This window comes from Schistocerca gregaria, chromosome X, assembly GCF_023897955.1.
Source record: "Schistocerca gregaria isolate iqSchGreg1 chromosome X, iqSchGreg1.2, whole genome shotgun sequence".
In the NCBI taxonomy this organism is placed as follows: Eukaryota; Metazoa; Arthropoda; class Insecta; order Orthoptera; family Acrididae; genus Schistocerca; species Schistocerca gregaria.
In genome coordinates, this window is record NC_064931.1 from 593236192 (window position 1) to 593251622 (window position 15431).

Sequence of the window (15431 nt, forward strand, 5' to 3'; positions counted from 1 at the left end):
TATTCATAACTACTGTGAATATGTGATGTGTTCATAGAATAAATTCTATTAATTTAGTTGATAATATAGCATAGATATCATAATGTTCCAGACCATTCAAATTTTCCATTTCCTTGCCAAACAATATGCAAAATAACACAAAATCCTGCAAAAAGTGAAGTAGAAACATCTGGGTGATCATAGATCAGAATAAATGTTGATACAAAATATGATCACCACCTCCTAATGGAACAAACAAGGATGTTTCTAAATTCCATTCAGCTAATGTTACAGTAATAGCACCTGATAATATAGGTAAAGAAAGAAGGGATGTAAATCTACTGTCTAAAGAAATAACGGAAACTGATGAAGAGTTTTGTTTTCTGATAATACATTAATTATGTTTGCAATAAAATTAATTGCTTCCAAAGTAGGTGAAACTGGTCTCTCATTGGGAGAAGTGTGTTCGTCTGCAGGGTGACATGTTGAGAAATAAATATACAAACATGTGGAATAAATATGTAGAATGTTAATAAAGTTTGAGTTATTTAAAAAGTTTAAAGAGTTTTCACATAGAACATTCAGAGGCTTTATTTTTCAGTATGGCCTCAATAGACTCATTAGTATAGAAAAATATTTAACCTACGTCGTCATTTAATATTAACTTGAATATTTAATAAATTAAAATCTAACCACACTGTTCTGACCTCAGATCATGTAGCATCGAGATAGCAATCTGCTTTGTCGATATGAACTCTTGAAAGCAGTCGTGCTGTTATTTGTAAGGTGATTGAATTCTATGACCTTAAATTGTAGATCAATGCAAAAAATAAATTAATGATTTAATAATGAAGAGTTAAGTATTTTTCATGTAATGTCAATAAAACACTATCATTAAATATAGAAAGACCAAAAAAATATGTAATATTAAAGTTCGAAACTGAATGGGGTATTTGCATCCTAAATAAAACGCTAGACATAAAGGATGCTAAACATGTCTTGGATCAGAAACGCAACTTGGTGAAACAATTAGTCAGATTGGACAGTATAAAATAGATGAAAATTGAATAATACTTTAGACAAGTATTTGAAGTAAAAAAATATCTTTCAGACTCATGGCGCCAAACCATGAAACAAATTGATTGACCTATTATGATATGAACACTACGTAATACACATACATGTTATACTGAGGAGATGCAGTTCACTGAGAAAGGAACTGACCCTACCCTAAGAAATGGCAGTGGAAAAAATAAGCTGCATTATGTTTATAAAATGATTGTCAGCGTTCTCATTTTGGTTAATTAGTAAGATGTAGTGCCTACCTGAGCTTTTTGCTTTCTGTTAGTAAAAAAAGGAGTAATTTATTCCACATAGATATATTCAGCCACACTTCCCTACAAATACTAATTTGTCACAAAACTTACAGTCGAGGCAAAAATACCTTCATGCAATATATACAGAGTTGTAATGTTATGAATTTAGGGGACAAATCTAGCATTTGCATGTTATATATGCTGCCAGAAACACTTTAAAGATGTTGGTGTTTTAATGTATGTTTCATACATACATACACACACACACACACACACACACACACACAGACACACACACACACACACACACATATATATATATATATATATATATATATATATATATATATATATATATATATATATATATATATATATATATATATATTCAACCAGGCACACTTTCAATGATGTCTGAGTCTTAATATATGTTTCACATGTATGAGGATATATATTTATATTGTTGATGCATGAGCACTATTTGACCATACAATGTACATAGGAATTTTTTGAGGTTTGTTTTCACTTTCATTAATACACCTATTTATTTTATGTTTGGAACGAGCTCTTCTTCACTTGTCACATCAAGTTTTTCCAGTCTTCTTGGTGTTTTTATGCGAGGCCATCTGTCCAGTTGTGAATTTTCCACGTAAATGTTTTCCTCTCTGGTATATAAAGTTGTGTTATCCTTGCTTCCTTTGGGTCTTCTTTTACAGCACCAATCCATTATTTTGTTTCTATTTTTGCTTTACTGTGATTTTCATGGAATTCCACAAACTGTCTAGTTAATCTGATTGGTTAAATTCTTCTAATATAATCATAGAATTTCTGTTGGGGTTTTCCCATATCTGAATAAATGTTGATACACTTTTCAATTCGTTAATTTCCCCTTAATCTGTATGTTCCTTCTGTCGTGTAACCTGGACATAAGATTTTCATGATTTTTGTCATGCTCTCATTTGGATTTTGTCGATATGTTTCTGTTTAACATAACTGTCTCAGCGCCAAAAAGACACTCTGTCGGCTCTGTCGTAATGTCTCAGTTTGGTGAATTCTGAGATTCATTTCCTATGTTGTGTGTGTCTCTTGTAAACCTGAAAGTAGTTCTCATTTTATAACAACGAATTTTATTATCAGTCATTTCTAGGCCACTGTCCTGAATGCTTTTGCTTAATATTTGAATTGAGAAACTATCACGATATTCCCGTGCTCAGTTTTTAGAATTTTGGGTGTCAGTTTGTTGCTGGACATGTGTTTTGCTTTTTTCAAACGATATTGGGGCAATACTTCCCTTCTGCTTTTTAAGAATTTTATGTTCTGTTTGAATGTTGAGATATAGAATTGTCACATCATCTGAAAAACTAAGCAGTCTGTCTCAATTTAGTTCTTTCTAATTTGGTTAGTTCATCATCTTTAAGTTTTTATTTTAGTTTCCAGCATTATTGAATTACTTTTTCTAATACACAGTCGAATGGTAATGGAGAGAATCCATCATCTTCCCTCGCTCTTACTTTAATCTCAAAATGTTTTGAAATTTCGAATCTGAATTCGACCTGGGATTTTGTATCATTTAGTTTTTTACTAATGATTGTAGTGGTTTTGAGATACAGACCATAGTAGTGCAGAATTGAGAAGAGAGGTTTCTGGTCCACGGAGTTACAATATGTTTTGAAATCTTTGTGGGTGCAAACAACTTTCTTATTGCAAAGTTTTTGATGCCTCAGAATTAGTTTCATAACTAAAATTTGATCTGGGAAACACCTATTTGGTCTGAAATCTGCTTTATACTCACCAACTTTGCATTCCAGTTGTTGTGTTCGACCTAGGAGACAATGAGGTCTCTCTATAATTATTATCATCAGTTGTGTCTTCCTTTTTGTGTAGCGGATGTATCAGAGTAATTTCCCGCCAGATGTTTTGTATGTCCAATGTAATTTAATTTCAAGCTTTATGGCCAGTTGATTTCAGTATGTCTGCAACATTTTCGACTTCACCATATAATTTCTTAATTTTTAACATTTTAATTTATTTAGCAATTCCTCTTCGTCTGAGGTGTCTGAACATGGATTGGTATGTGGGGGAATTTCTGGTGGAAGTCTTTCCATGGATGATTTAAATCTTTTTTTATAGTGATGCAATGTTCTGTGCAGTTAACGTCTGTCGTCTTTCTTGTAAAGCATACCAATAATACTGTATCGGTATCCAGAATCACAATCAAAATAAATATTCTGCTCATTAAAACATTATTATGTAGTGCCATCTGTTGGATCCCTACACGTGTGGACATTAAAACACAAGTGTTATGACAAAACGGTTTATTTCATGAAAATTATTACGTACGTTTACACCCTCTCAGAGATATTCATGTGCTGAAACTATAATAACTTTGCGCTGCAGATCAGCGTCACTCAGTCAGTGTTCGTTGTAGAGGAAGGTTATATTTACGTGGTTTAGGTAAAAAATGACGTCCATAATTAGGAAAGCACCTGAATCTCAAAAAAGTGTTCAAGATCTTGTGCAGTCGCCGTTTGACGTAAGTTTTTAGCATAACCCCGTTTGTAATACTACTTTTTTCCACATTTAAACAAAATAGTAAAAAGTAAATTATTATTGTGCGACATATTCTGTTGGTGAAAGCATTAGTAGCGAACGTTAAGTATGCGTTATCGATGTAATTTCATTTCACTTTGTTTTTATCAACTGATTTCTGAAGTTCTGTAACAATTTCGTCGTCACCAAATGCTTTGCTAATTTCTAACCTTTTAATTTGTCTAACAATTCCCTCTTCATCTGGTGCGCCTGATTATGGACTGGTGTGTAGCAGAATTTCTGGTGGAAATCTTTCCATGGACAGCTTAAAAATTTTTCCTTTAAATATTTGCAATGTTTTCTGCAGTTTTCATCATTTTTCTTTCTTGAAACGGTAAATCAATAATACATTATTTAGAAACACAATGAAAATAAATATTCTGCTCATTGAGGCACTTCAGTGTAGTGTCGGCGAAGCTGTTTGCTTTTGAACTGTTTATTCCCTATACGTGTGCACATTAAAACACAAGGATCATGGCAAAACGCCTTTTGTTTCCTGAAAACTGTTCAGTACGTGTACATACTCTCAGAGATATTACTGTACGCTAACTATAATAACTTTGCGCTGCAGACGAACTACATGCAGTGTTGGTTGCATAGAAAGACAATATTTCTGTGTTTTAGGTAAAAATGACGTCCACAATTACGAAACCACCTGAAGCTCAAAAAAGTGCCCAAGATCTTCACCAGCCGCCGTTTGATGTAAGTTTTCAGTTTGCCGCCGTGTATAACAATACTTGTTTTCATATTTAATTCAAACTGTAACACGTAGCATAAATTATTCCCGTGCATCATATACTGCAGGCGAGACCACATACAGCAAGTGTTAAGTATCCGTGTTTCTTTTCTAATAAAGTTACCATTTAGTATCTAGTAATAACAGGAGTAAACCTTACCACAGAAACAGGGAGATGATTCCTCGGCAAATGGTTTATGAGCCGCTTGAAACAACTGATAATATAGTGTCAGAAGCAATGAAAATGAATAAGAGATGGTGAAGGTATGAAGTTGTTGCTACAGTTGCGGCTATGCGTTCTCGTCCCTCGTCGCCAACAGACATACAGCCAAGCAACACATGCGTGTTACACGGTCTGAATCCCAGTTGTTAACACCAGCTCACAGTCTAAAATATTTAGACGTGTTTGATATGTTGTTTACGAAGTACAAAAACGCGCATACGTCATCAAAGCATACTCTCCTGTTAGTATAAATGAACTATAGTCTAGCTGTCATTATGGTGTACTGCATTTTAACTAACATGCTTGTTTGTTGCTACCTGTTAATTTGTTGGAGTGATAAGCAGTTCACAGTGGGTGCTGTAGTACTCATAATTCACAAGTCGTAGAAAGGAGAACAAAACATTGTAGAGAGACTAAATGTGCATAAGCAGTTATTTTGAAATGAAGTAGCCCCACCCCCACTGTTACTATTTATGAGACACATAATGGAGTACGTAAGTGGATTAAGGCAACATTATTGTAGACAAATTAATTTTTATTATAGGGTAAGAACAGTGGAACAATTATTTTTTTGATGGCCTATTTGATTGTAGTCATGTAAGGAAGTATAACTGAAAATCAATAAATTATATTACAGTCAACTGAACTTTGATTCATTTTTAACACCTTAATGATGTTACTGGTTACTTAAAGTTAGCACTTTGAAATGCAATAAATCAAACTCCCCATACTTACTTAACCCACTTGGAGAAAATATGCTACTGTGTGGCTCATCAAGCAAAGCAGATGGGGATGTAGTTGACAAAGGATAAGTCATGTGTAGAGGGTTCAGGTACATTTTCTTGTCACTTCAGAAGTCATGCTTTGGCATTTACTCATATAAACCTTGGTACCAGATAACAAAGCATGGCTGTACACTGACAGTGTTGGCTGTTTTTGAAACCTCTAGTGAAAGAAAGAAGTGTTTAGTTTGGCAGGGATGCAGAAGACAAGTTGTACTACATTACTTATGTTTTAGATTCGTGTTTAAATGAGGTGCGAGCAGATATACATTGTGCCAGTGTGTTATATAATTCCCCAGTATTTTGAAGCTGGATATGAATAATGGTATGTCAATCATATTCAAACATTACACACAGTATTTCCTACAGTTTATTAAAAAGTAGCAGGACATGTGCTTGTTCTGGGGCCCTCTTCTTCCTTTCATCAACAACCCACATGTAATATGCACGAGTTGAACCAAACATTTACTATGAAGTCAGAATACTTGCTAAAGGAAAGAAATAATGGAAATTTGCAAATTATTTGCCTGAACCATCTCTCAGGTTCTCTGTCAACATTTGATTTTATTTTTAACTGTCACTTCCAGAACATCTCACAACCATTGCTTGGTTCCCAGTGACTAGAGTATTATTAAACCAGCATTAACTGTTTTCCGTCAAAATTCTACCATTTCTGTAGCTCCGATATATATCCATAGCCAAACATAAAATTTCTGAAGATATGTTTCCTTTATAGTTCCTGATTCTGTAGTAATATTTTGTGCAGAGGAAGCTCAGTTTTATAAGAAAACCCTGTCAAAGCATAGTGTCCGTATTAATAAACAGATGTATATGTGGAGTGACACTGTAAGATAATTAAGTCACAGATTTGTTGATATACATTTCAGTGTCAGTGATCTAAATATTAAAATTGATCTCTCTGTAGGTATTGTGCATCTGAGGTCATTTCAGATATAATTAGTTATAGGGGGTGTTTACATGTTCCATCAATCGTATTGCGACTTCTCACTGTGATGTTGAGTCAGTTTTACAATTATAACCCACTTTCTTGATGGAAAATTATAACAACGTACTGACCTGCTACATGATTTCCTTACAAACATACAGTGATTTATATTTAACTACGTCTAATCCCTCTCTTAAAGAATCATATCCTACCTAATCGCAATTTACCGAGTCTGCCACAGTAATATGAAGGGAAGGAAAACGGAAGATTAGGGTTTAACTTCCATGACTACAATGTCATTAGAACCCAAGTAGATGTTCTGGTTGAGGAAAGAAAAATCAGGAAATCTGCTGTTTGCTTCTCAAAGAGACTGTCCCAGCATTTGCCTTAGTGAGTTGGAGGAGTGTAGATTACAATGGCCAGGCAGGTATTTGAACCGCCATCAGGATAAAGGGAAATATATAATAAGAGCCATCAGTTTTGACCAGTGATGTAGGAAACATGCGACAATTTCTGTAAACAACATGGCAACTATTAATGTGATATCAGTGGCAGTTTTTCTTAACATTGTCTAAACTACAGATCAGCCTGTAACTACAACAGTATTTTCTTTGTTTCACATTCTTTGGGTTCACCAACTCACAAGCAAACTGTCACCTTCGAACCTAATCTAGACCCTGGGCTAAGCTACAGAGCAATCTGTCATCACAATCAGGTTTTTTGCTTTCACATTCATTGGCTTCACTGACTAACTGTAAAAAATCTGAATATATGCACCAAAAGGCAATGTCACAGTAGCCATTATCATTAAGTCAATGGGCAAAGCTGACAATTCGTATTTAATGTTCCTCATGACCCACCTACATACCAAATGAGAGTTCAGTATCTTACCACTGTGCCACCTCACTTGGCCCCTTACACCATGGAGAAAGTGTTGTATGAAATCTGTATAGGCAGTTAGTATTATATTTGCTACTTAAATTTGTGTGTGCAGTGTGTGTAAGAGAAAGATAGAGGCAGAGTTACATAACATTTCTTACGCTGTGAGAAAAGTTGTTACACACCAATCTCAAATACTCAATTTAAAGAGCCATTATTAATCTGGCTTGTGGGTTGAACTATTTCATTCACAATTTTAACATTGAAAGCTGTAATTTACATTACACTACCTAAGCTGATGTAAAACAATTTGGGTATCCTGCACAAAGGGTGCAGTTTCTGCGTTAATGAAGGGCTGAGAAAACTATCAGAAAATAGCTTGCTTCGTTATACATTTAGTAATGATGCTCTTTGTATCTTTGTAGTATAACATTATCAAGGCATTGAGACTGTGTTAGAATTGATACTGAGGAATGTGTGTTAAATATGGATAGGTGAAATGGTCCTTCTAGTCTACTAGCAAGACTATTTGCTAGTGTAGGATCTGTCTATATAGACAGAACAGCAAGAGAAATAACTGTGCAGTCCAGGGTTTCTTCCTCTATATGTAAGCCTCGCTATATTTTCTGTAATGATTGAAATGGGCATAATGTCGTTTTCAGTGTCTGAAGATCACTGTGGGATGAAATGAAACTATTTTAAGTGATTATAATCATTCAACAGTCAATTCGTTCTTTTTTGATAACAGAAGATTTTACCTTCTGCAAGGGTGAAATCTCTCCTCTCCTTTCTGGAGTTATGTATCTAGGATTGGGTTTAAACATACATGTAATCATTATAAAATTGCTACTTCATGTTCAAAAATTCACCTATTGTGTAGGAGGAGCTGTGTCATTCAGAAATTTTTAATCTGTTTTTAGATGCTGGTTGGCTATCTGCCAGACTTTGGCAACTGATCGGATTTTTGTGGCAGCATAATTCACCCCTTTCTATGCCAAAGTCAGATTTAACCTGTAATAGTGAAGAGCATTCTTCCTTCTAGTGTGCAGCTATGCATTTTGCTATTATTTTTGAATTGGGATGGATTATTAACAACAAATTTTGTAAGTAGTAGATGTATTGTGATGGTACTGTGAATATGCCGAGTTAATTAAATAAATATCTGCAAGGTGATCTAGGGTGGGCTCCCACTATTATTCTGATTACATGCTTTTGTACAATGAATACTTTTTAAGTGTTCATATTGCTTTGCCCAACACTTCTAGTTAGTCAGTATCAACAGAATATTTAGTGACTGAGAGTTCTAGCCTTTTACCAATCAGCTCACTGTGTTTAGGTAAAACCACAAACTGTAAATGTGTCCCAATGACATTTGTTGGACTTATTGGTGGTTTAGTGTGTGTTTAATATAGGGTGGCTCTTGACCTTATTGCCAGAGTTCTCAAAAAGGTTACAAATGTTTTCTATCAAAACTTAAAAAAAAAATGTGTTTACTAGAGTATCAGAGAGATGGATGTGTGATGAGGTAAAGCGTTATTTTGGAGAGAAGGATAACTCAATTTGGTCTAGAATGGGGCAGTAAATCAGTGTAAATAACTCAAGGTAATAACAAAATCCTAATTCTAGATGAGTCTGAATTTTGCTCCTCCGTAAATTCAGTGTTTGTTACTGTATGTAACTAAAGTACTGTGTGATATAGTACAGTGTTCTGTACCACCTCACTTGGAATTTTTTTCATGTAGTAAGGAACATCTATGCCAAACAGATATCTGAAAACTATGAATAACTTAAATTGTAAACAAATTATGTGCCCAGTTGTATTGCAACTAGATTTGCAGCTATGTTCTATTTAATGTGCAGTAGATATTCACACATGACCTCCAACATTAGTTCATTCATAAAACTTCACTGCTCTTCCTTTATAAGACTTCCTGAGTTACTGTACATAGAACATCCACAAAATTATAGACCAATACCTGTAACACTAGTCTTGTGCAGGATCTTTGAGCATTTTCCTAGAGGGAGGAAACTGCTTGAAAGCTGACCTGAAAACAAAGAGCGTCACTGCAGATTTAAGCATGACGAAAGCCTCATAGACAAACAGAACTGCATAAGTCAAAATTAGAATAAGAAGAGACATCTATTAAGCGTTCGGTGAATTCAAAATTCTTTCTATTGATGTGACAAAAACTCTTAAAAAGTTCTGGTGTCTTTATGATCCTAAATTATTTTTCCAAAACTTTTTCACTGAGGAAGATTGTACTGTTTTCAAATTATTGCATGGACATCAAATGAAGCATTGCCAGTGATTGGAAAAAGGTGCAGGTTGCTCCTATTTTTCAGGAATGGTCATTGAATAGGTGGACTACACCAGTAGTGTCAGTATGTTGTAGATTTTTTTAAAAATTGTATTATGCTCACGTATTGTGATAATACTGGAGACTGAAAATCTCTTGGACAAATAATGTGAAATCCAGCTCACTCTGTTCTTCCGGGAGAGACATAAGGATACCAGTGCCATTTTGATGCCATGTTCCTTGACTTTCAGGAGACATTCGTTACACCTTTGTTCTGTTACCTAATGGACAAAATGATAGTGTATGGAAATAAGACCAACTTTTTGATTGGGTTGAAGGGTTTGTAGCAAATGGAACACAGCATGTCATTCTTAATGGAGATAAATATTCAGATGTAAAAGTCACTTCAGGTGTATGTCAAGAGCATGTTATAGTACCTAATGGCTAACATTGGAACTTTCATGAAGCTTTTCAAAGATGATGCGGTTGTATTAAAAGACGCCTCAGTGCTTCAAAAATTTGGAAGACCTGCAGAGGATGGACACTAGGTGCAGGGATTGGCAGTTGCCCCTCTGCATAAACAAATGTAACGTACTGCATGTAACATTCATAAAAATTCTGGGAATATGCATATTCAGTGATGTAAAGTGGAATGAGCACTTAAAACAAATCACAGGTGAGGCAGATGCCAGACTAAGATTAATTGGAAGAACCCTTGGCAACTGAAGGCTGCCCATGAAAGAGGTAACTTAAAAAATCCATGAAATTTCCTGGCAGATTAAAACTGTGTGCCCAACCGAGACTCGAACTCGGGACCTTTGCCTTTCGCGGGCAAGTGCTCTACCATCGGAGCTACCAAAGCACGACTCACACCCGGTCCTCGCAGCCTTACTTCTGCCAGTATCTCGTCTCCTACCTTCCAAACTGGCTGTGAGGACCGGGCGTGAGTTGTGCTTCAGTAGCTCCGATGGTAGAGCACTTGCCCGCGAAAGGCAAAGGTCCCGAGTTCGAGTCTCGGTCGGGCACACAGTTTTAATCTGCCAGGAAGTTTCATATCAGCGCATACTCCGCTGCAGAGTGAAAATCTCATTCTAAAAAACCCATGTTCGACCAATGCTTGAATATTGCTTGTTAGTCTGGGATCCATACCAGATAGGATTGATATAGGAAAAAGATATGCTCTGAAGAAGAGCAGCACATTTTGTTATAGGTTCATTTGGTAAGTGTGAAAGTGTCCCAGATATGCTCATTAAACTCCAGTGCAGATGCTACAAGAGGCTTAGTGCATTGAGGTGTGGTTTTCTGTTAAGATTCTGAGAGCACACATTACTAAAAGAATTGACAAAATATTGCTTCTTTTTACGTATATTGTGAAAATGCCTTGAAGGTGAAATTTGTGAGATTTGGAGCTAACGATTACACTAGTCTACAATTATTTTCCCGTGTACCATTCATGACTGAAACAGAAAGGGGGAAGTGATAGTGGTACATGAAGTATCCTGTGCCAAACACCATAAGGTGGCTTGCTGAGCGTATGTTTAGTAAATTGTCTCGGACAACGAACTGCAAAGGTAACATCAGGAGTACCCCCAGGGAAATGTGGTAGGACCTCTCCTGTTCTCCATGCAAATAGATGCTGTGTCAGGTAGAGTGAGCAGTAATCTGAGACTGTTTACTGTTAATGCTTTTGTGTTTTAGAAAGTGGCATTATATGACTGCAGAGGAGTTGAGGATGACTTACAGAATTGCTAGTTCATGTGCTGGATACAGTTTACTTTGGATGTGGATGAATGTAAGCTACGAGGATGGATAGAAGAAACATTCCTTTAATGTTGAAACACAAATGCTTGTTTCTCATTCAAATCAATTTAATATATACAGCAAACCAACATTATATGGAACGAGATTGTAACATCAGTTGCAGGGAACATGATTGGCCAACTGCAGCTTTATGGGAAAGTTCTGAGAAGTTCTTGGGTGCATCATCATATCTGCCCATAAAGGAGGTAACTTGCAAAATGCTAGAGTTTTATGGAAATTCTTCATGATGATAGATGGGAATCCTGAGAGAGGAGAAGATGGCAATCTTTTTGTGAAGCACTGTTGAGGAAGTTGTAGAGAACCAGCATATTAAACAGACTGCAGAATGATTAGATTATCTGATCTGCAACATGCATCTTGTGCAAGGAGAAGGAAAAAATGGGGAAGATTAAGGTGCCTACAGAGGCATACAGGCAACCATTTTTCCGTTTCTACATTTGACAGTGGAATAATAGTGTGGAATAATTCTGTGCTACAAAGTAACTTCTGCCATGGGCTGTACTGAAGTTTGCAGAATATTTATGTGGATGTAGATACTCATAAAATTTTGTGTGTGGTTGGCATTACTTTGAGCAAATATGTTCACTTAAATTAGTGAAACATACTTTAAATATATAATGTTTTCAGTTATCTGAATTTAGTTTTCTCTTGAGCTGTGCTGTATAAAATATGTTTATGCGACTTGCATGTCTCTGAGTAAGTTTATTACACTCATTCTGTGTTGAGGTACTTTCATTTGCTTATGTTGAATGTATGAAAGTAACTCTTCAGTTTTTTCCTACAGTGTCAAAATTTCCTTTAAACCACAATTTATTTACACAAAAATATTATTACAGAAGCTAAAGGAGAGTGTAAAATGACAAAGCTTCATTATTGTTGTATCATATGGATAAAATAATCGTTAAAATGATCTATGGAACATGACATTACTAAACTAAACTACAAGCCCTTTCTAATTCAGATCCTGATCAGTATGCATTGCTAACAGTTTTATAGTTTTTGCAGCTTGTTACCACCTATCAGGTTAAGCTTTTTGTTTTGACACATTTTACATTTTTGTGTTTGGTTATATTTACATTTACAACCTGTTGGCATTGAACCATGCATGTAAACTCTTCAGAACTTTATCAGTAGCTTAATACAAAGATTTCTTTACATTGCTCACAATTACAACAGTTTAGTGTGCTAGCAGCATGATCATGGCTGCAGTGTTTGAGGTGTCTTTTTGTGAAACATCAGAGGAATTAGATACTACAATATTAAGTGTTTGAAATGCTAATGAATATGGCTTTATGATTAGAGTGAACTGTTGAGTCCCACAACATGTATCATGCTTGGAGGGGGAGGGGGGTGGGGGTATGGGAGGGGAAAGGCACAGCATGCTATGGTTGTCAGTTGGTATACTGGTTTCGTGCAGCTGTCTACGCTACTCTATCACGTGCAAGCCTCTACATCTCCAAATAACGACTGCAATGTACATCCTTCTGAACCTCTTTTTTGTATGCATCTTTTGGTCTCTCCTTGGAAGTTTTACGCCACATACATCTCTCCAGTACTAAATTAATGATCCTGTGATGTCTCAGAATGTGTTATATCAACCAATCCCTTATTTTAGTCAAGTTATGCCACAAATTTCTGTACTCCATAATTTTATTCCGTACCTCTTCACTGGTTACATGATCTACCCATCTAATCTTCTACATTCTTCTGTAGCACCACATTTCAAATGCTTCTGTTCTCTTGTCTGAACTGTTTATCATCCACGTTTGACGTGGGCTGCCATAAGCCCCTTTATCCACATTTCACACTGTCAATTATATTCAACAGCTCTTCCAAGTCCTTTGCTATCTCTGACAGAAGTATAATGTCATTAGCAAATGTCAAAGTATTTATTGCTTCTCCCGGGATTTTTAATTCCTTCTCCAATTTTTGTTTGGTTTCCTTCACTGCTTGTTCAGTGTAAACATTGAATAACATTGAGGATTGGCTACAAACCTGTCTGACTCCCTCCTCAACCATTACCCTTTCATGCCCCTCAGCTCATATAGCAGCCACCTGATTTCTTTACAAGTTGTAAATAGCTATTCACTCCCTGTATTTTACCCCTGCTACCTTTACAAATTAAAGAGAGTATTCCAGTCACCACTGTCAAAAGCTTTCTGTAAGTCTACAAATGCTTCAAACATAAGTTTTCGTGACCTTAACTTATCTTCTAGATGATGTCGTAGTGTCAGTATTGCCTTGTGTGTTTCTATATTTCTCTGGAATTGGAACTGATCATCTGCGAGGTCAGCTTCTACCAGTTTTTCCATTGTTCTGTGAATAATTCATCTTAGTATTTGGCAGCCATGACTTATTTAATTGATAGCTTGGTACTATTCACACCTGTTGGTACATACATTTTTATTTATTATTATATTTTTTATTACTACATTTTGCTTGAAGTCTGATGGTATTTCCCCTGCCTCATATGTCTTGCACATCAGGAGGAACAGTTTTGTCATGGCTGGCTTTCCCAAGGCTATTAGTAACTCTCACGGAATGCCATCTACTTCCAGGGCCTTGTTTCGACTTCAGTCTTTCAGTGCTCTGTGAAATTGTTCTCGCAGTACCGTATTTCCCAGCTCTTCTTCGTCTTCTTCTTCCTCTTACTTTCCTAAAATATTGCCTTAAAGTTTATTTCTCTTGTATATCTCCTCTCTATAGTCTTTCCATCTTTCAGCTTTCCCTTCTTTGCTTAGTAATAGTTTTCCATCTGAACTCTTGTGATTCCTGCTTCTCTTTTCTCCAAAGGCCTCTTTAATTTTTCTATAGGCAGTATCTCTCTTTCCCTAGTTATGAATACTTCTACATCCTTACATTTGTCCTTAAGCCATTCCCACTTAGTGATTTTGCATTTCCTGTCAAAGTTGTAAGTAAGGTGTTTGCAATCCCTTTCACCTGCTTTATTTGCTGCATTTTTATATTTTCTCCTTTCTTCAGTTAAATTCAATATAGCCTGTGATATCAAAGGTTTTCAACTAGGCCTTGTCTTTGTACTTATTTGATCATCTGCTATCTTCACTATTTCATCTCTCAAAGCTAACCATATGTCATCTACTGTATTCCTTTTCTTGTTGCAGTCAGTCAGTGCCTAACACTTGGTATGAAACTCTCTACAACTTACACAGGTTCCATACCCTTTATTTTTTTATGTTTGTGTCATTTTACCCAGTAAACAATTGTTACTATTCCTGGGCATCTACTGGTTTGAGTGTCTCCATGATTACTTTTCAGTTACTTGCCATTGAAGTATGTAGTGACATGTTGCATCAATCACTGAGTTGCATTGATAAATGCTGGAATGATGATATGGATCAATAGTTTTCTACTACTAATGGCAATAATTTATTCATCCAAGGATCATTTTTCAATAATACTAGATATTTTTGTTAAAAGAAAAAAAAAAAAAAAAAAAAAAGAAGTCATACGTGTCAACATGTTATGACACGTTTAATTAGCAGTGGACTGGTGGTCAGCTGTGATCTCATTGAGTGATATGATATGGGACAACCACAGGAAACCTAAAGCAGGATGGTCAGACAGAATGTCTGTTTGTGAGTTTACATCCTCACAAATCTGAGGCCACAGTCTTCAACAAAGATCCACTACCTTAGTCACTTGTACTTAACATGCAGTAATCTTATGTTTGCATGTAGTTGGAACAAGTTTGTTAATAAGTTGAAACATAATTATACACTATTCACTTAGTCTCTAAATAAGTAATTACACAAACACCTGCATATGACTTTAGAACCTCGAGTATGCTGCAATACCTGTCCTAGATTCCCTTCTGCATGTCTGGAAAACTGAGTTATCTCCAC

General features: G+C 35.8%; 1 protein-coding gene across 1 annotated transcript in view; it reads left to right on the forward strand.

The window, feature by feature from the left end:
• The first annotated feature begins 3646 nt into the window (after positions 1–3646).
• The window catches only part of LOC126298393 (probable methylthioribulose-1-phosphate dehydratase), a 98519-nt gene continuing 86734 nt past the window's right edge, over positions 3647–15431 (forward strand). The window contains exons 1-2 of the mRNA XM_049989701.1: positions 3647–3828; positions 4509–4586. Coding sequence (XP_049845658.1) covers positions 3757–3828; positions 4509–4586 — 150 coding nt within the window. The 5' untranslated portion in view covers positions 3647–3756. The remainder of the gene's footprint in view (positions 3829–4508; positions 4587–15431) is intronic.